This window comes from Rhipicephalus microplus, chromosome X, assembly GCF_043290135.1.
Source record: "Rhipicephalus microplus isolate Deutch F79 chromosome X, USDA_Rmic, whole genome shotgun sequence".
NCBI lineage: Eukaryota > Metazoa > Arthropoda > Arachnida > Ixodida > Ixodidae > Rhipicephalus > Rhipicephalus microplus.
In genome coordinates, this window is record NC_134710.1 from 501,617,229 (window position 1) to 501,638,680 (window position 21,452).

Below are 21,452 nucleotides of genomic sequence, written 5' to 3' on the forward strand. Positions count from 1 at the left end.
GAGTAAGGTAAAAACACAGTATACAATACTGATGGGAGACTTTAATGCAAATGTAGGGAAGAAGCAGGCCGGAGACCAGGCAGTAGAATATTATGGCATCGGTACTAGAAACGCCAGAGGAGAGCTACTAGTAGATTTCGCAGAACGTAATAATTTACGAATTTCGAATACCTTCTACCGAAAACGAGGAAATCGCAAATGGACATAGAGAAGCCCTAATGGCGAAAATAAGAACAAAATAGACCATATAATGAGTGCACACCCAGGCATCGTGCAGGATGTGGAAGTAGTTGGCAAGGTACGATGCAGTGGTCATAGAACGGTACGGTCTCGAATTCGCCTAGATTTGAAGAAGGAACGACAGAAACTGATACGCAAGAAGCCAATCAATGAGCTAGCACTGAGAGGGAAAGTACAGGAATTCAGAGTCTCGCTTCAGAACAGGTACTCGGCTCTTATTGAGGAAACCAACCTTAGCGTAAATACAATGAATGATAATCTGACGAGTATCATTACGGAGTGTGCAGTGGAAGTTGGCGGAAGGGTGGTTAGACAGGACACTGGCAAGCTTTCCCAGGAAACGAAGAATCTCATTAAGAAGCGTCAAATCATGAAAGTCTCAAGTACAACAGACAAAATAGAACTGGAAGAGCTTTCAAAGTTGATTAATAGGCGTAAGGTATCCGATGTAAGAAGGTATAACATGGAGAGAATTGAACACGCTCTGAAAAACAGAGGAAGCGTCAAAGCAGTGAAGAGGAGCAAAAATCGGATGTATGCACTAAGGGACAAAGAAGGCAAAATAACTACCAATATGGATAGGATAGTTAAAATAGCGGAGGAGTTTCACAGAGATCTGTACAGTAGCAGGGACAGCCACGACTTTAATACAATAAGAACTAGCAGTAACCTAGATGACACCCCACCAGTAATGATAGAAGCCAGAAAAGCTTTGGACAGCATGCAAAGAAAAGCTGCTGGTGAGGATCAGGTAACATCAGATCTGCTGAAAGATGGAGGACAGATTGTGTTAGAAAAACTAGCCACCCTGTTTACCAGGTGTCTCCTGACGGAAGGGTACCAGAGTCTTGGAAGAACGCTAACATCATCTTAATACATAAGAAAGGAGATGACAAGGACTTGAAGAATTGCAGGCCAATGAGCTTGCTCTCTGTAGTATACAAGCTATTTACAAAGGTAATTGCTAACAGAGTAAAGAAAACATTAGAATTCAATCAACGAAAGGAACAAGCAGGATTTCGAACAGGCTACTCAACAATCGACCATATTCTACTATCAATCAGATAATAGAGAAATGCTCAGAATATAACCAACGGCTATACATAGCCTTCATAGATTACGAGAAGGCGTTTGGTTCAGTAGAAATATCAGCTGTCGTGCAGACACTGCGGAATCAGGGCGCCGATGAAGTATATATAAACATCCTGGAAGAAATCTACAGGGGATCAACTGCTACCATAGTGCTTTATAAAGAAAGCAACAGAATACCCATCAAGAAGGGTGTAAGGCAGGGGGAAACAATCTCCCCAATGCTATTTACCGCGTGCTTACAGGAGGTTTTCAGAAGCCTAGAATTAGAATAGTTAGGGAGAAGAGTTAATGGAGAGTACCTTAGTAACCTACATTTCGCCGATGACATTGCCTTGCTGAATAACTCAGGAGACGAATTGCAACTCAGGATTACGGAGTTAGACAAGGAGAGCAGAAAGGTGGGTCTTAAATTGAATCTGCAGAAAACGAAAGTAATGTACCACAACCTCGGAATAGAGCAGCGCTTCGAAATAGGTAATAGTGCACTTCAAGTTGTAAAAGACTATGTCTACTTAGGGCAGGTAATAACCGTGGAGCCGAGATAATAACCGTGGAGCCGAACCACGAGATTGAAGTAACTAGAAGAATAAGAATGGGGTGGAGCACCTTTGACAAACACTCTTAAATTATGACAGGTAGATTGCCACTATCCCTCAAGAGGAAGGTATATAACAGCTCTATCTTGCCGATACTTAGCTACGGAGCAGAAACCTGGAGACTTACAAAGAGTGTTCAGCTTAAATTGAGGACGACACAGCGAGCAATAGAAAGAAAAATGGTAGGTGTAACCTTAAGAGACAAGAAGAGAGCAGAGTGGATTAGGGAACAAACGGGGATTAAGGATATCGTAGCTGAAATCAAGAAAAAGAAATGGACATGGGCCGGGCATGTAGCGCACAGACAGGATAACCGCTGGTCGTTAAGGGTAACTAACTGGATTACCAGAGAAGGCAAGCGGGTTAGGGGGAGACAGAAGGTTAGGTGGGCAGATGAGATTAAGAAGTTTGCGGGTATAAATTGGCAGCAGCAAGCATAGGACCGAGTTAACTGGCGAAACATGGGAGAGGCCTTTTTCCTGCAGTGGACGTAGTGGGGCTGATGATGATGATGATGATGATGATATTTCGGCGGCCACAGGGATTGTCTTATGTGCTGTTGCATAGAAATAGGGGATTGTGATGATACAACAGAATGCTGGGCAAAACATTTTCTGTATTAACTATCAGCTATGGTATCGCTTCTTTTTGCTACAGATAATGAAATTTTCTATCACCGAAGCAGAATCACAAGCTGGTGTAGGGAAGAAACAGCCACTAGGAGAGACACTGCATATAAAAAAACAAATTTGCCGTAAAAGATCTGTATGAGTAATGTCATTTCGAAGAAAGTTGCACATCACACGTCTCGGCTGCTAGCCTTTTGTTCTTTTGATAGTTGTCGCAGCCAATTGTAGCCGTGGTAGACTGTCGACCTGTTCTCGCTTGATATTTCGATTTTCGGCAGCACAGCAGCTTTATCCCATCAAAAAAAAAAAAAGGAACCTTTTGTATGCGCGCCGCGCATACAAAACGCGGCGATTACTTCACGCCAGTGACAGAGGCCAAATGACCGGTGGAGAGAGACAGTCACGACGATGCACCGAGTCGAGGTTACACTCCTCCTCTCTGTGAAAACACTCTGTAGAAACAGCTCTATTGTACTCGTGGCGGGTGCTCAGGCACGCATCTATAACGCACGCATCTATATCGGCCATTATTAGGGAAACCAAGGACTTCCAAGAATGCGGCAGCACAAGAACGATCTCAGTCACTAGGCCTCTGCTTGTTTCCAAACAGTGTGTCATCACTGGGAGCCCAGCGTCCTCGTCCCGGAGCAGGTGCTGGTTGGTAAAAAGGTTTTACCAGCGGGATCTTTCTACTCAGCAGCGCTGTGCTTGTCTGCACTCCTTCAACAGAAGTTTCTGCGAAATACCATTTTTCAAAATCACAGCTTTTAAAAAGAAGGGCCACTGCCTATAATGCATGATTCTGTTAGGTTAACATGTGGCAGTTTGCTCGTCGTAGATGGCCATCATAAAAATTATCTTAATCTTTTCAAAAGCGAACATTCTGTATGTTCACGGTGACTGGCACATTGAGAAATATTTTTATGGCATGGATGCAGGTTCTCATTCCTGCGCCATCAGCGCCAAAGTGTGCCAAACGAGATTTGCTGCGCCAACCTGATAAAATCAACGTAAATTGCGCCAAACTGCGGCAGATTGTCTATCTCAAGGGTCCGCAACCTGTGGCTCGCAGGACGCATGCAGCTCACAGGGCAGTTTTATGCGGCTCCCGGAATGACATCAGATATTTTGAAATCACTAGACACTGTAATTGTGGCAGCATTTAAATAATAATAATTAATATTGTAATTACCAGATACAGCAGTCGAATCTAATGAGATGATTCTTTACCTTCCTGCGAACAGGCCGTTGCCGCTTTCAAAAATTGGCTGCCAGTACCTGTGCGTAGCAATGAAATTCAACCTCATTCTGCGGCGGGACCGCAACAAAAGCTCTGATGAGAGCAACTATAGCAGAAAGCTAAAGATATGTCACTGTTCACAACGGTGATTGCAGAGGTGTTCTGCATTGGTTTACTCACATACGCCAACGCCTTATATATTACTCTAATTGCAAACGAAACCCGGTTGCAGCAGAGAATACTGTATTTACTCGTGTAATGAATGCACTTTTTTTCTCGAAAAATTGGAACAAAGTTGGGGGCGTGTTTATTATGCGGGGCAGATTTTATGAAAACTTTTTTGGCATGAGCAAAAAATGCTGTAATGAAAAAAAAAAAAAGTTAGGTCGCTTAGTTTTTTGCATACACGTAGACTGTTTGGAAACAGGTTCTTTTTTTACTAATCTTCGGTGGTTGATGGGGCTATCTTCTGCAAGCTGTCTCCATGCCGTCCACGCATGCCAGAAAAGCGTTTTGCGGCTATCTTTTTGTGCAATCATTCAACCACAACAGTGGTATCTGCTGTGATCTCGAGGTGCGCCCAGAAGCATGTGCTACGACGCACTTTACCAACTTTGCGGCAACTTCGCGTGACGCCGCCGTTGTCATTATAGCAAGTAACTAACATTGCAGCAAGTTACCCCTGAAACATCAAAACAAACCCTCGATAACAAGACGAATCACGAAATACGGCTGCCGCCTTACTTCCACATGAGAAGTTTCTGAACGCGCGGGAAACAAGCGAGACGAGTATCAGGGGTGCTACAATTTTGGGAAATTCTTCACAATCTTTTCTGCGTGAGAAGCGATTTTTTCTGGTTTTCCAGAAACCTGAGACAGGATAGCGACGAATGACCTTTTGCGACAGCAAATCCTGTCGTCGTCGCTCGAAAATATCATGCGCCTCGTCTGGCCTTAAAGTTTTGTATTTGCAGAAAGCGATGGTCAGTGCGCGCGGGCAAGATTTATGACCTTTGCTCGTTCTCGCTTGCTGTGTGATTATCAGCTGCGATGTTTCTACACTCGCATTCGTGAACACTGCTGTGGTGCACAGATAAAGAAGATGGGAGACTTGCCACGAACAGATAGAAATAAAAACAATACGGCATGCCGCAACCGGCGGGGGGGGGGAGCGAACCGAGGTACCCGAGCGGGGTCGGCATAATAATTAAAGAAACGGAAGCGATCCAAAGAGTAAGTAGGCGCCAGCTCCCATTGGCGGGACTGCAGGGTATAAATGTAGGGGATGCGTTTATTATGCGGGAAAAAAATCCAAATTTCAACGACTTAAATTGGGAGTGCGTTTATTATGCGAGTGCGCTCATTATGTGAGTAAATACGGTGTTGCATGCATATAGGAACAAAACCAACATGCAACAAGCATGACATATTGTTTACTTTATAAAATAAAAGGCCAAGAGACTGCGAAAGGCCTCAAGTACTGGTTTAATAACCAGATTTTCGCGGTCCAAGGACATCATGCTGTCATTGAAGTTAGAATCCCATACAATGATGATATCCAAGGCATCCAATGATTTTATGTTAGGAGCACCACTGTCGAACAGCGGTGTAGCCCACGTTCATTTCTCGCACTGCTTTGTGTTAAGTAGAACCTGGTTGTAATAAAGTAGGATATGATGAACTAATGGATATAACAAAGCAATGGTAATTCCCCTTGAAATTCTCATAGACGCCCATATATTTAAAGCCCCGTTTTAACAAAGTGAAAATTTCTTCACAGTGGTTATGACAAACCATCTTTTGTCCACAATGAGCATTTACTGATCATTTTACTTTACGTCAATTTAATATCTTATAGGGCACGATAGTTTACGTATCATCACGGCTGCGGTTATTCATAACTCGCGCCTTGCGCTAGCCGGGAGCCGCCTGCCGACACGCACGTGGGTGTCTCCCTGCCTCTCCTTTACTTAGGAACTAACGAACTTGCCCACCCAGCAACTCGTGCGAGCATGCACATCAGCCGGCCTCCCCTCTCTTGTAGAACACATTGACCCGCCCACGCGTCTGACCTCCTCCTCCGCCCCTTCAGCTCCTCACTGGGACAGCGGAGATTGTTGCTATGTTCTTTGTCATTCGCTGTGGAAGAGCAACACCACCTCTATTAATTTCGCCGCCCGACACGAGATGGACAACAGCAGCGGCAAACATAAGCACAAAAATATAACAATTGAGCAGAAGTCAGCAATGTTGAAAGCCATTGAGTCCAGCTTTGAGAAAAAAAAAAGTAGTCCAAGATTTCGCCGATGTTGCCAGTAAGGGTGCCGCGAGTGACCAGGCCCTGATGTCGTGGGACTCTTTCCTTGACGCCGGTGTTGTGCGTAACTTTCTGCAAATACGTCTGTGCTGATGCTGACGGGGTGACAACGAAAGAGTTGTCAGATACGGAAATTGTGTGCGCGGTGACGGGGGTGCATGACGACGGGGACGAATGTGTGGACACCCTGTAGCCTAATGTTGGCGAACCCAACGTACAGACGCCCCCGCAAGTTCTGGATGCGACAGGCTTGCTGCGACGCTTCTTTGATGCTTACGATGACCACAAGGACGGACTCAAAATATCTGCTGAAGTTTAAAAAGCAGTCTTGCATGTGAAAAAGAGTCAGTAAAAGTCTATTATGGGCTATTTTCTTCAAAGTGATCTTCCAGCAGGTGTGCCGAATTTGGTGGAAATGAAGGTGCATTGTTCTTTATTATTTTGGTAGTTTTTTGCCTTCTGAAGGCCGTTTTTTGTGCGGTGGGCTGCTGTGATATTCAGTAGTGAGTACATTCACTCTTGCTGGCTAATTGTCGGTGGAAATCGATAATGGATATAACGAACTAATGGTTATAACAAAGTAATTACGGCTCCTCAACTTCGTTATAACAAGGTTTGACTGTATACCTATGCCAAAGGGCTCCTAAAAGTAAGATTACCTGCTTCAGAACAAAAGTTTTACTGCCGTATAATGCTTCTAATAGCAAGATTACCTGCTCCAGAATGCTCCAAAAGTAAAATTTTAGAGCTCCAAGATGCTCCTAATTGCACGATTACTTGCTTCAAAATGCTCCGAAACTAAAGTTTTACTGCTCTAATGTGCTCAAAAACTAAAATTTGACTGCTCCCAAAATTGCTCCAAATCGGCAGTCCCCAGTGGGATCACTGCATGAATGGGATCGTACTCAATTTTTGTTGCGACATATGCATTCCAGTTATAAATGAGGTACAGCATCAATGAAAGCATGGTTTTTAGCTGTAGTGAGTGAGGTCACGGAGAAGATTCTTACTCACTGCACGAAATTGGGGTTGGAGATGAACGAAAAAGAAAAAAAAACAAAGAAGCATTTATTGTCGTGCTTTAGGCTGAGGTGAACAAATTCCTGTGAAAATAAAAGCTAAGTTCTCTCCTATGGCAATAATTATAGCCCACTGAACATTTATGCGAACTTAAAATCAATAACCTAATTATATACATAACCTCTTGTATAATTGCCTTGCTGTAAATATTGTCTACAACGTGCTTGCATATTTACTTTGCTCCTTTAAACCTTGTACACAAACTTATGTGCATTGCCACTTCATAAAAGTTGAACCATAAAAATACCAAGCATATGAGAATTACATACCTTAGCTTTATGATGAATGGGTCAGAAAAAAAATGTCTTTTTTAAGACCAGTATACATACATTGATGATGTCGCAGGAAAGGGGTGTGACTACAAAATATTTACTTTCTCGATTTGATATGAAGACCCTAAAGTTAATCTTTTATTGGACTAATAAAGTGACTGTGGCAAAATATACCTGCGCTTCTTTGAGTATTGCGGATCGCCTTAATACATGCGAAGACGACATCCGCCACAAATTCCCCGAACTTGTCTGCTTCAACTATCCACTGGCAAAAACAAAATTTTCGGTTCCTTTCAAGCTGAGAGACGTTACACCAGTCAAGAGACTGCCTTACAGCATGCCACGCGAGGAGAAAATTTGGTTGAAAAGCGGGATCCGAAATATAGTAGATGCTGGCATAATACAGCCATCGGCGTCCACGTTCGCCTCACTAATTTCACTGGCTCCCAAAGAAGATAGATCTTTGAGGCTATGTACAGACAGCCAAATCCTGAATCGTCAAATAGACCTATTTTCTTTCTCAATACAAAGTAATTGAGGAACTGGGAGGTTGTAAAGTCCTTTCCCAAACAAATCTTTGCAAAAAATTTTGGCAGGTACCACTCAGGGAAGGATATAAATTGTCGCTCCTTTTCACTATTATAAGTTCAGTCACTTATCATTCGGGTAGAAGAACAGCACTGCTTGATTTCAAAAGATGTTGAATGGTGTCTTGGAACCCTTTCTTGGAGGATTTTGTAACTTTTGTGTTAAAATATTTTAGTCCATTCAAAAGATGAAATTTCTCAAGCTAACTCTGCGGTATTGATCGCACTGAGTGAAGCTGAACTGAAAATGAATTTTAAGAAGAGAAAGCTTTTCAAGGCAATAATTGCATTTTTCGGATGTGTCCCAGATGAATTTACGCGTCCTTGATGGATAAATAAGGAAGAGTCCGTGGAGCATGTACAGCACATGAAGAAGCCAGATAATGTATATGCACTCAGAGTTTTCCTTGGGCTTGCCGGACATTTTAGAAACTCACAAAAAATTTTGCAGCCCGAGCGATACTACTGAACGATTTGCTTTACAAGAGCACAGATTTTATTTGGACTGATGATTGTAAAAAGGCTTACGATGACTTGGTGTCAGCCTGAACATTAGAGCCGATCCTTGCGCTGCCTGATTTCACTCTTCGCTTTGAGCTGACGACAGATTTTTCCAACTTCGGTGTAGGTGCTGTACTGTATCAGCGAAAACATGACAGAAGATTCTAAGTTATTGGCTACTACAGTCAAGCCGGCTAATAACTAACCTGAGCGTGACGCGGCATCCGTTCGCTGTATCCCGAAGTTCGTAGTAAATCAAACACAGCTTTTAAAATAAGGTTGTGAGTGAAAACACAAACTGCCCCAAAAAGTCCGTGATGCACATGTTTCGAAGAGCAGAAGCGATAAGGGCGGTCTCAAGTTCATTTAAAACGGCAGGGTGCTATTCGCCAAAGCACATGGCATAAGCTGCATGAGGCACTGGCTCCAAAGTTGCGTCGTTCTCGCAATCCGATTCCTCCAAATTGCTCTCGCCAGGTACTTCATTCACAATGCCCCAATCTGTGCACAGTTCTGCAGTGTCGGCATTATCATCGGCCGTAATTAAACCATCGCAACAGATGTCCCACCCGCTCTCCCAGGTCGGAGTTGACGACGCACTGCCACAAGTTGCCGCTGCAGTGGTCCTGTTCGGAAGCTCCAGGCTCGGTATCGGGCCTGACGTCGCGAAGTCGGCCTCACGATAACAGTTTCATGCGCATGTAGCTGTCACCGCCGCCCACAAAATATTCACCATCTCCACAGCTGAATACCGCGACACCAGAATCGACAAGTTGGCTGCCAGGTGGTCAAACACACGCACACCAAGAGTGAGCAAGACGTGCACACGCGACACACAGGGGGGGGAGGGGGGATTTTAAAAGAAGAGAAAAGTGAGCCCCGTAACTGTCTCTCAGGGGGAGGACACCTCAACAGTAGCTCACCAGAGATGGTGGCAGAGAAGGGATTGAAAGGATATAATCAAAAGGTGAAGAGATAGAGAGAGAGAAAGGAGAGAGAGCGAGGCGCAGGGACAGTGAATGACGGAAGTGAGGAGAAGACAGGAAAGATGGAGACGGTCGCGGGTGTCCGAGGACGAGGCACCACTGGTGAGAGCTCTTGTCGGCGACAGGAGATGACATAGGGGTAATCCAGTCGGCCAGAGCGATGCTGTGGTCGTCGGGGACCGGCATCAGGTGTTCGCGTAGGGCCATCCCAGTCGGCCAGAGCTGCACTGTCGTCGGAGAACGCGAGGGCACAACCGGTGGTCACAGAATCTAGCGAGGGGCCAAAACGCGTGGAACAGCTCTGGGCCCGTTTCCAGTCAGAAATTGAAACTAATTTGAGCCAGTGTGGCGGGCGTCGTCGGTGGAGACGGGCGAAGGAGTTGTGATCAAGAGAGGAGAGCAGACTTGCGAGAGAAGGGCAAGGAGTTGCGATAAAGAGAGGGGAGGATGCGGCGGGAGGGCGACCTTGAAAATCAAAACACACGGAAAGGAGGCAGGTACGGTAGCTTAGCTTGCTTGAAAGGTCCGCGAAACTCGCACGTAGAAAAACTTGAAAGAGTGCCTGTGCGCAGAAGTCAGAGCACGGCCGCCTGGATTGGTGCACGCGGCGGTGTTCAATGAATTGGCAGTCATGGTCGAAAAATTGTTTTGTTGCACTGGCGGGTTTGTGTGGCTTCACCAACTTCGACATTTTGTGATTTGTTCCGCGCAAATTAAGAATCGTTTTCACGCTTCCGCAAGCGCGCGAAAGGCATGCTGAGTTGAGTGTGAAGTGAGTGAGAACAAGTTCTAAACACGAAACGAATCCCAAATTATCAGAGTCGGTGGGGTAGCGTATGCACGTGCACTAGACGCAGACTATCGGATACAGTCGGTGGCCGACGATGTTTGTCAAATGGTCTGGTCACTCCAGGCCGGCAATGCCAACGACAGTGCCAGCGATCAGGAACATGGTAGATGGCCGACCGGTCTTCGAAAGATCGGTGGCAGTGTGAAAACACAGGCCTCGTCTGGCGATGTGGGACGCTCAGAGTAGCGGGGGGATAAAGGATGGAGGGGTGTGTAGAAAAATCAGTCTGGGCATGGAGGAAGGAAACAGCTTTCCTTCCTCCATGGGTTGGGGAGAGCGGCAACTAGAGGGTCACGAAGGCAGGGTCAGTGTTTAACAGTAAGAATGTATGGGCACCTCGCCGATGCCTGATCCGTGGTCGAAATTGATTTCCCGGGAAGTCATCAGACCGCTGACTCCGTTCGCTGTTATTGATCAGAGGCGCTCGGAGACGTTAGTTGTAAGTGCGATTTTGTGCCATTGAACCAGTGTATATTTTCACGGTCACACGGGTATTGTTCGTTTTAAGCAAAAGTTCGTTTTAAGTGGGGCCGCTATATGTGGGCTTGACTGTAGTTGTATACGTTTATAAAGGCAGAGCAGAACTACAGCACAACAGAGAAGGAAGCTTTGACTGTTGTTCTTGAATGAGGTATTTTCAATTTTACTTTAAATGTACAAGAATCTAACTATTCACTGATCGTCAGGCACTGATTCATTTGCTGTATATTTCTCAACCAAATGAGAGAATTGCTCGCTGGATCAGTGAAGTTCAGCAGTTTGACATTAAAGTCGCCACAAAAGTTGGCATCAGATGCTGATGTACTTTTTCGGCTTCCAGCAATTAGTGGCTTTGGGAAAGAGAAAAATGTGAACTTACTCAAAATCTGGGAAGGTACAGAGCAATTGATTCCCATAGGAGAAAAGTGCCAGGTTTCAGATACATTGATTCGAAAAATTCTTGAGCTGTACCATGGCAGCCCACATTCAGGAGCACACGACGGGTCTTCACGAACCTATTAAAAATTGAGAAGGCAACTTAATGGCCAGGAACGAAGAAGGATGTTGCTGCAAGTGGGCCGTTTGAGACTGTTTAAGTTGACTTCGCTGAGCTAAAGAAAAAAAAGCAAAGGCATGAGGAAAACTCAGTTTTTCTCAGTGTGCATTGATGAATGCTCAAGGATTGTTGCGGCCAAGCCAGGAAGCGAGAATGTCCAAACCGTCGTAGCACTGCTGTACAGACATGTTTAAGGGGAGAAGCGGGTGAGACCGAAAATCGCGAAAAAAATTGATTTTTTTGAAAATGCTATATTTGGATTCTCCCACTATCCCTGCATAATCTCGCCAATTTTCAGGCGTCCTAGATTGGTAATTTAGCCATGAGAGTAGTTTCTGCGACGTTAGTGAGCTGAATTTTTGGCGACAGACGCGTGAAAAATGGGCTTTTTCAGCGCCGCGGTGCTGCCGTTCTACGCTTGGTACAGCAGTCGTCTTCGTCGCATTCGAAAAAGCCGCCCTTTTTGTTTCATATCCCGCCGCGCTTGTTTACGTCCACTCAATATGCACGCTGTGAATCTACGTAAAAAAAAAAATTCTCCCTCGCGTGAGCCTCCTGGTTCGGTGAGCACACGTGACTAAATTGCGCCTTCCGATAGTTATAGCACGAGAACATAACAACGACACAGAGACAAGAAGGACACGAAAGGTACGAGCGCCTTCCGATTCGCCGGGCTTCCCGAGCTGTCTGCTGCGTGCGGCAGCAGAGCGCACGTGAAGCGGCGAGTGTATGTCACTTTGATCTTGTTGGCTTCCTGAACTCGCGTGAGCTAGCGGGAAATTAGAACAAGCATCTCTGTAGAGTCTCTACGTTCGACGGTATACTGGTACGGCGCGGAACGAGCTCGACGAAGCCCGCCGTATCCGCCGGGACAGTGCGGTAGGCCTACGCTCTCGACCGCGGTTTCCCGAGCTGCCTGCTGCGTGCGGCAGTAGAGCGCACGTGAAGCGGCGAGTGTATGTCACTTTGATCTTGTTGGCTTTCTGAACTCGCGTGAGCTAGCGGGAAATTAGAGCAAGCATCTCTTTAGAGTCCCTACGTTCGACAGCATACTGGTACGGCGCGGAACGAGCTCGACGAAGCCCGCCGCAGCCGGCGGGACAGTGCGGTAGGCCTACGCTCTCGACTGCATTTTCCCGAGCTGTCTGCTGCGTGCGGCAGTAGAGCGCACGTGAAGCCGCGAGTGTATCTCGCTTACACGTCATTGTTCTCGTCGGCTTCCTGAACCCGCGCGAGTTAGCGAGAAATTGGAGCAAGCGTTTCTCAAGTCTGCACATTCAGGCACGCCGCCGAACCAGCCCGACAAAGCGCACCGCAGTAACCGGGCCTGTGCCTTAGGCCTACGCTTTCGGCCATGTTTTGAACCTGGCTTGAACCTTTTATCATGCCGAAGCCATATCGCAAGTTCCGCACGGCTCACAAGTTTGGAAAAAAGCGCAAGAAATCTATGGCAAAAAAGAAATAATGGCACGGGTATATTCGACGTGCACCTTGTACAGGACAGCGCGGCGATGGAACACAATCTGTTGGATGAAACGCCGACATCTCCACTTGTTTCCTCGGACGACGTCTGCGATAGGCAGCGCATAAGGAAAGACACAACCTTTTTGACGAGCGCCGATTGTGCGCAACAGCAGAAAGTGAATGCTGATAAGATCAGCAGCTTATCGGCAACTTCGGCGAGTGTGCGCAAGCTGCGAACGCTCGCGACAGCGCGCGAGGACTCGTACTCGGCGGCGGCTACCTATGGGATCTCCGACTTATCTGCGATAAACAACGTTCTTGAAAGAACGGATAAATGCTGGACATGCAGTGGGACCATTTCTGCATGCAGTGGAACTTCAGCTAGAGCAAAACTCCGTGAGCGAGCGACGAGCAGAAGAGAAGGATTTTCATCGGATCATGAGTACCAAGCGAAAGCGTTCAGCATCTTCCAGGTTCCTGCAACAACCAAAGCGCCGGCAACGACAAAAGTGTGACAAAGACTACTGCCCTGGTGCTTTCTGAGGCATTTATATGCAAAGAGAAGCATTTTTCTTTGTGTAGAACTCCTTGAATATACAGAGCTTTGTTTTTTTGCCATTTTCTCAGTTTCAGTTTTTTGGCCACCTTTCATTCTTTTGACAAGCGCTTCTCAGCTTTGGTACACTGGAATTTGATACTTTTTTTCTTGGTGGGAAGCTGGATGCTTAGTGAGTGCAAGAAAGTGCCATATGCAACCATTTGAGACCAGAAATTTTTAGAAAAAAATAAAGTACAAAATTTATCTTTCCTTAATAATTGAAGGACAAACTTCTAAGCTTCATAATTTTTGTATAAAAGCTAGAGCTATGAAACTTGCATTTCGCACTCTTTGCTAATTGTATAATGCAATGACATTTAATTCAGCAAGATCAGTACAGCCAATATACTGATAAGGTGATCAAAAGAATGTTTAATTAAAGGCTAGTTAAAAACAAAATGGTAAGAGGTACTTAAAAACTGAGTTCGTTTTTGACATCTGCACTTGTAAATAGACTATCTCATAAGTTTTCATCACCCTAGCTTAAATATTAAGATGCCTGATGGCTAAGTGCCTTTTCCCCCCTTAAAGGACTGGAATGCATTGTGTCTGACAATGGGTTGACGTACAGGAGCCAGGAACTTGCAGTGGGTAGAAGAAAAGAACATCACTCTGAACTTTACAGTCCCATACCATCCATCAGCCACTGGGCTCGCAGAATGGGTCATAGGACACATAAGCATCTACGATTCCCAGGGTGGTGAAAATGTTGCCTGCAAGCAGCAGTGTCGCATCACAAAAGATCCCATACAAGTGCTTTGTGATGCAGTCCTCAATATGCTGCCTTCGGTGAACTGGTGTATCTGCCTGCAGACAACACATTGAGAATCAAGACCAAGAAGACTGCAGAAAGCCCAGGAAAACACAGGGAGTCGCTTTAACTAACTTGACAGGCGTCATAACAACAAGATCCCCAATAATACTCTAGGTTACCATACAGGAAGTCTATGGCAGTCATAGTGCAAAATTGTTACGAGCATTTAGGGTGGCTAAAACAGCTACAAAGGACGAAACACTAAAGACCATCGGCTACATAACGGAAGATGGTGTCATGAAAATGAATTTTCTTTATTCGGCGGAGGGACAAAGCAAAGCCAGGCAGAGTATAGTGACCCAAAGACAACGAAGAACTGTTTTGACGGGGAACTGGGGAGGGAGAAAGAGAGAGAGAGAAAAAGAAGGAGAAAATCTTCTGTCTTTGTCAGTGTTGAATGTTATATCTCTGACGGATAACTCAGCTAATCCTGCAACAGTAAGATGAAGTTTAAGCTTAAAAAAAAAGAAATAAAACTTACCCCAAGCCCTGGGCGGCTGTGCATTGTACTATGCTGAGCTCCCAGTGGAGGTATTTTGCCAACCACCACCTTGCACATGTGCTGGCGATGTCACGCTGTGACATACCCAAGGAGAGGTCTATGGAACAGCAAATGGAGCACAGTGGCAAAGCACTGCGAGCGGTTTGACTACCATACCAGTCCTGACATGGGGGTGATCTGGCATAAAGGTAGGAACCTTCACCGGCGGGTCCTCCTCAAATTCTGGCACATTCAGCAGGCAGCAGGAAACATCAACGTGCCACGGGAACACTGCCCTTTCTCTACTGCCAGGGCTTGCGATGGGTCACAGCAAAGTGCCTTCTCACCCCTGAAGAAAAAGCCGATGAGGCTTCGAAACGTCTGGTTTATAATTAAATTTTGGTTGGAAGTTTCTTTTTTCTCCAGTTTTCTGACCACAACCAGGCAGGCTTCCGCCGAAGGTTCACCTTTGAATGAATGTAAATATTTGTGTTGCAACCCCAAACCTAGTGTGTTGAATTAGTTGCTTTGTTTTGTACTTTCCCTGCATTCCTTGGTGTGTACAAAGAGCATGAAAGCTTAGGCATGAGAAACTTGATCCTGGTGAATGCCCGTGCTATCAAGCTTTTTGCTGTATGGAGTGGGTAAACACAATGATGGGTGAAGTACCACTATGTGGGCTTTTGTGCATCAAAGCTTACTATGGATAGAAGGGTGTCTGAATAGGGAAGAAAAAAAATACAATACAAAGACTTTGGTGTTTCTATGTTGTATTGGTACGGACGGAACTGTAGTTGTGCTGGAAAATTTTGGCAGCAATATTTCCTGAAGAGACGTAAGAATTCATAGAGGTGATTAAAGCTCCTCAAATTGTCAAAATGTACAACAGAATATTTGAACATTACAGCTTGGAAGAAATTTGTTTTTGCCAGTGATGTAGCATCGCATATGGATCAAACAGCAAGCAGGCTCACTCGCACTCAAACTCACAGAAATATTACTCAGCTGGACTCATTCAGATGCAGACTCACGAATATTTTTGTGAAACTTGCTCGGACTCAGACTCATCAAAATTTTTCTCAAGCGGACCACTCGGACACAGACTCACTTAAATATAACTCAGCCACACTCATTCAGACTCACACTCGCGCCTCAATCCAAGTCTGAGTTAGCTGACTCATGAGTGAGTTTGCCCACCTATGGTTGTGAGTCTGCGCTGTCACATTATTGCACGTCTTAATCATTGGGGGCTTTTTTTTTATTGTGATGGATCCACATTAACTTGGCCAGCTCCGATCGAGCAGCTGTAATGTGTGTTGTTTTCTCGGTCCAGGGTCGGGAACAGTGGCAACTTCGCCCAAAGCTGCCGATCCAACCGTAGCTACGACCCTGGTTGAGCCAACGAAGAAAGCGATTGCCATGCTGCCCTCAAAGAAGACAACCGTGGGTCGTTGTGCTGGCACGAATTTACCCGTACACAAGGACATAGTAGATGGCGTGGCTGTCTATAGCTTCCAAGTGAGTGACGTTTGTCGTGGGGTGTTACTAAACTCTTGAAGGCTGTGTCATCCCATTTTAAAAGTCACAGCTGGAGTAGTGTTTTGTAAGTTCTGACAGCCAGCGGGCGCAGCTAACTTGTAGTGTCTAAAGTCACTGAAACGAAAAAAGTATCGCATTCGTTTTCTCTTTGCCGCTGCACGCTCTTGGCAACTTCGCTACATTCAGTTGCCGACCGTGTAGTTAACTCAATGGGAACCGCCGAAAAGTCAGAATAAGAAAGAATGAAATAGTCTGAAAAAACAAGAAAAGAAAAAGCACTTTTACTGGCCCGAAGGCCAGAAAAACCTGTCTGTGCACATCTGCACGCAAGCACTATCACAGACAACCATGTCGGCGGCCTGTATTTCACTTATTCCTTGGCCATAACTGTAGGTTGTAGTGCTTTTAGGCCTGCGCCAAGTCTGCATTTAATAACTGGGGGCTGCACTTCGTCGGAGTCACTGTTCACCTGCACTGGTTCAGGGACCTGACACCCGATCTCATCATTGCCCAACTGGGTGAAAACTTCCAAGAAACATCAGGTTGTGGTCAGCTGCCTTTGATCTGGTGAATAATTGTGTTTTCTTTTTTCGTCATGGTCAGTGTCTTGTAGTTGCCGCGTTTCCTTAATAGTACCAACGGTGCAGATTGAATGGGTGGCATTCAAGCCATTTCAGTAGGTCAGGCCTCGCACAGCAAGCAGCATGTCAAGCAACAAACAAAAGAGTGAGACGCAGATCAGGCCTAGCCACAGAAACAATTGACAAACTCTCAAGTGTCAAAAGGGAACAATGCCAGGCGCGTTCATGCTGCAGCGTTTGTTGTTCTGTCCTTTCTTAGTTTGATTCGCATATCCGGATATCAGAGTTTCCTACTCTTCGACTTTGAACATCACACTGAGCAGACTTCAAGCAAGGCTTGGCTTGGCTTGTGGTTTGGCCGTGGTGGCTGGCCAGTAGATACTTAACTGGTTAAATCTGAAAAATGGTCATTATCTGTAGCCAAAACACATGGCTTTAGCGATTGGCAATTGTAATTACTGCACTTTTACACTGTTGAAATTTCTAGCCACTGACAGTGCAACCTTTCAGTGTTGGCAACCTAACAAACATAATGTAAGTAAAGAAATAAAGCCCCTGAAACTTTGCAAAGTTGTGAAATATGTGGTTTGCATGCCCGCTGTCTTTTCTCTGACGATAGAGTTTCCTAAAATTAACTAGAAAGAACTCTGGCGCTGCGATTGTTCTGCAACCATGGGAATAATGGGTAGTACATGGATTTTCCTAGTCTTCGTGCTTGCGGGCTTTAAACACACTTGTGGCTTTATTCATTGCAGTGTCTTAGCTTTGTTTCGAATAAAAGAACAAACTGTCTGGACTTCATCATCATCATCATCATCAGCCCGACTACGTCCACTGCAGGACAAAGGCCTCTCCCATGTTCCGCCAGTTAACTTGGTCCTAAGCTTGCTGCTGCCAATTTATACCCACAAAGTTCTTAATCTCTTCTGCCCACCTAACCTTCTGTCTCCCCCTAACTCACTTACCTTCGCTGCGAATCCAGTTAGCTACCCTTAATGGCCAGCGGTTATCCTGTCTACGCGCTACATGCCCGGCCCATGTCCATTTCCTCTTCTTGATTTCAACTATGATGATATCCATAACTCTCGTTTGTTCCCTAATCCACTCTGCTTTCTTCTCGTCTCTTAAGGTTACACCTACCATTTTTTTTTCCATTGCTCGCTGCATCGTCCCCAATTTAAGCTGAATCCTCTTTGTAAGTCTCCAGGTTTCTGCTCCGTAGCTAAGTACCGGCAAGATACAGCTGTTACCGTATAAACGCGTGTAAGGGCCGCACTTTTTTTTCAGGAAGTGAGGGCTAATTTTCAGGTTGCGGCCCATACACGGAACTTTTTTTTTTTGGTGAACTAAAAACAACGTACCAGTTAGTGAACGAATAGCGTTTATTGCAGTATGCCGCGTGTGCGCTTAATCGTCGTCACTCGCCGAGTCCTCTAACTCGGAGTCCGAGATGGTGTGTTGCGGAGCACCATCATTCCACAGTCATCTTCGGTGCCGTCTAGGCTGTTGGATATCCCAGTGACCTTAAAACTTCGGGACACAATGTCCGTCGACACCGAGCTCCACGCCGACAATACCCGACCGAGAACAGTAGCAAGTGGTGCCCTCTTCAGCCGTCCGGTCGGTGTGTGCTCATGGTTGCCGGTTGCCATCCATTCCGTGTAGAGTCTTCGGAATTCAACTTTTAACGGTCGATTCACGCTCACATCCAATGGTTTCAACATTCTTGTGAGGCTGCCTGGAATCACGGCCATGTCTGTGCCGACACGGCGCAGCTGCTCCTTCACCTTATCGGTAAGGTGGCCGCGGAAACTATCCAACACTAAAAGTGAATCTTTGGCCAACAAAGCTCCCGGTCTGTTCTGCCAAACACTTTTCACCCAGTCAAGCACCAAATTATCGTTCATCCATTCCTTCTCTTGGGCTCTAACTATGATGCCCTTGGGGAAAACTTCGCTGGGAATTCTTTTCCTTTTCAAAAGAACGTACGGGGGTAGCTTCCGCCTGTCCGCGGTCATACAAAGCATCAACGGTGCAGCGTTGGCGCTCAGCGCTGGTGGTCCGCACGGCGACACTCTTCTTGCCTTTTACTTCGACTGTGTAGTTCTCGGCAGAGTCAAACCACACAGGAGTTTGATCAGCGTTCGCTATTTGCCACAACAGATAATTGTGCTGATAGCGCAGGCCGATGACATGCTTGTGAAAACTAAGCACCTTGTCGTTATAGTCTTCTGGCAGCCGCTGGCACAGCGTGGTCCTTCGCCAAAAGGAGAGTCCCTTCCTTTTCAGAAACCTTCGCACCCAGCCAGCAGAAGCCTTGAAATCCCCGGCCGGTATATTTTTCGCACGTGCCAAGGCTAGTGCCTTCATGCGCGGCATGTCCGTAATGAGTGCAAAACTATCGTTCCGTACTACAGTCACATAGCGGAGCAACTCCTCTTCCAAATGAAGATACTTGCACTGTTTTCCTCGGAAAGCGTGCTTTTTGATTTAGTGTTCAGCAAGGCTTTCTTCTGAGCGCACCAACGTCGAACACACTTCTCGTCAACGTCGAATTTCCTGCCGGCGGCCGGTTTCCCGTGCGCGCGAGCAAACTCGATCACCTTCAACTTATAGCCAGCTATATTCAGCAGCTTGCCCATCGTGCCAAAACGTAAACGTCCCGCAGAAAACTAGCTAGAGTCCCAGAGTCATTCAACGGTGCGTAAAACTCGAGCACATGGCAGGCTGAACAGCACAATAACTGAACAACGCACAAATACCAAAGTTGGTGATGCTAATGCCGATATGGGTAGCGAGTTTGTATAGAAGTGTCAGAAGTTAAAGGTAAAATCCCGCTTTAACCTTTAGTTGGCGGGTGTATGAACACTACTGAAAAAACTTAAAATTTTTAGCCAACTTCATGGACGTATTAGCAAGAAGAAAACCAACAAATTATTCTAATGATGTACTATATGGTGATGATGAGAATTGCGTTCTCTAACGCCATCTACTGACAACGCCTAGTAGCTCACACACGCGCGCGCATTTTGAATATGCATGGGTCAAGGTAAGTGCGGATGCGGCCCTTACACACAACTTTTTTTTTTTAATATGTGCTTCTTAAAAACGGGAAGCGGCCCTTACACGCGTGTATACGCTATATACCTTCCTCTTGAGGGATAGTGGCACTCTACCTGTCATAATTTGATAGTGCTAGCCAAATGTGCTCCACCCCATTCTTATTCTTCTAGTTACTTCAATCTCGTGGTTTGGCTCCGCGGTTATTACCTACCCTAAGTGGACATAGGTACTCTTTTACAACTTGAAGTGCACTATTACATATCTCTAAGTGCTGCTCTCTTCCGAGGTTGTTGTACATTACTTTCGTTTTCTGCAGATTAATTTTAAGACCCACCTTTCTGCTCTCCTTGTCTAACTCCGTAATCATTAGTTACAATTCGTCCCCTGAGTTACTCAGCAATGCAATGTCATCGGCGAAGCGCTGGTTACTAAGGTTCTCTCCATTAACTCTTATCCCTAAACTGTTCCCATTCCAGGCCTCTGAAAACCTCCTGTAAGCACGCGGTAAATAGCATTGGGGAGATTGTGTCCCCCTGCCTTATACCCTTCTTGATTGGTATTCTGTTGCTTTCTTTATGAAGCACTATGATAGCAGTTGATCCCCTGTAAATTTCTTCCAGGATGTTTATATATGCTTCATCGACGCCCTGATTTCGCAGCGTTTGTAGGACTGCTGATATTTCTACTGAATCAAACGCCTTCTCGTAATCAATAAAGGCTATGTATAGTTGTTGGCATTATTCTGAGCATTTCTTTATTGAATGATAGTATGAATGTGGTCGATTGTTGAGTAGCATGTTTGAAATCCTGCTTGTTCCTTTAGTTGATTGAATTCTAATGTTTTCTTAACTCTGTTTGCAATTACCTTTTTAAATAGCTTGTATACTACGGAGAGCAAGCTGATCGGCTTGTAATTCTTCATTTCCTTGTCATCTCCTTTCTTATGTATTAAGATGATGTTAGCATTCTTCCAAGACTCTGGTACTCTTCCCATCAGGAGACACCTCGTAAACAGAGTGGCTAGTTTTTCTAACACAATCTGTCCTCCATCTTTCAGCAAATCTGATGTTACCTGATCCTCACCAGCAGCTTTGCCTCTTTGCATGCTCTCCAAGGTTTTCCTGACTTCTATCATTACTGGTGGGGTGTCATCTGGGTTACTGCTAGTTGTTATAATATTAAGGTCGTGGTTGTCCCAGCTACTGTACAGATCTCCTATACTATCCATATTGGTAGTTATTAACTATCCTATTCATATTGCTAGTCCTATCCATATTGGTAAATAACTATCCTATCCATATTGGTAGTTATTTTGCCTTCTTTGTCTCTTAGTGCATACATCCGATTTTTGCCTATTCCAAGTTTCCTCCTCACTGCTTTGACACTTCCTCCGTTTTTCAGAGTGTGTTCAATTCTCTCCATGTTAACCTTCTTACATTGAATACCTTACGCTTAATAATCAACTTCGAAAGCTCTCCCAGTTCAG

At 45.4% G+C, this 21,452-nt stretch overlaps 1 protein-coding gene across 5 annotated transcripts in view; it reads left to right on the forward strand.

Moving 5' to 3' along the window:
• The window catches only part of LOC119160747 (protein GPR107), a 428,055-nt gene that overhangs the window by 144,537 nt on the left and 262,066 nt on the right, over positions 1-21,452 (forward strand). For all 5 annotated transcript variants that reach the window (XM_075881006.1, XM_075881007.1, XM_037412965.2 and 2 more), the window contains one exon: positions 16,117-16,301. In XM_075881006.1, coding sequence (XP_075737121.1) covers positions 16,117-16,301 — 185 coding nt within the window. The remainder of the gene's footprint in view (positions 1-16,116; positions 16,302-21,452) is intronic.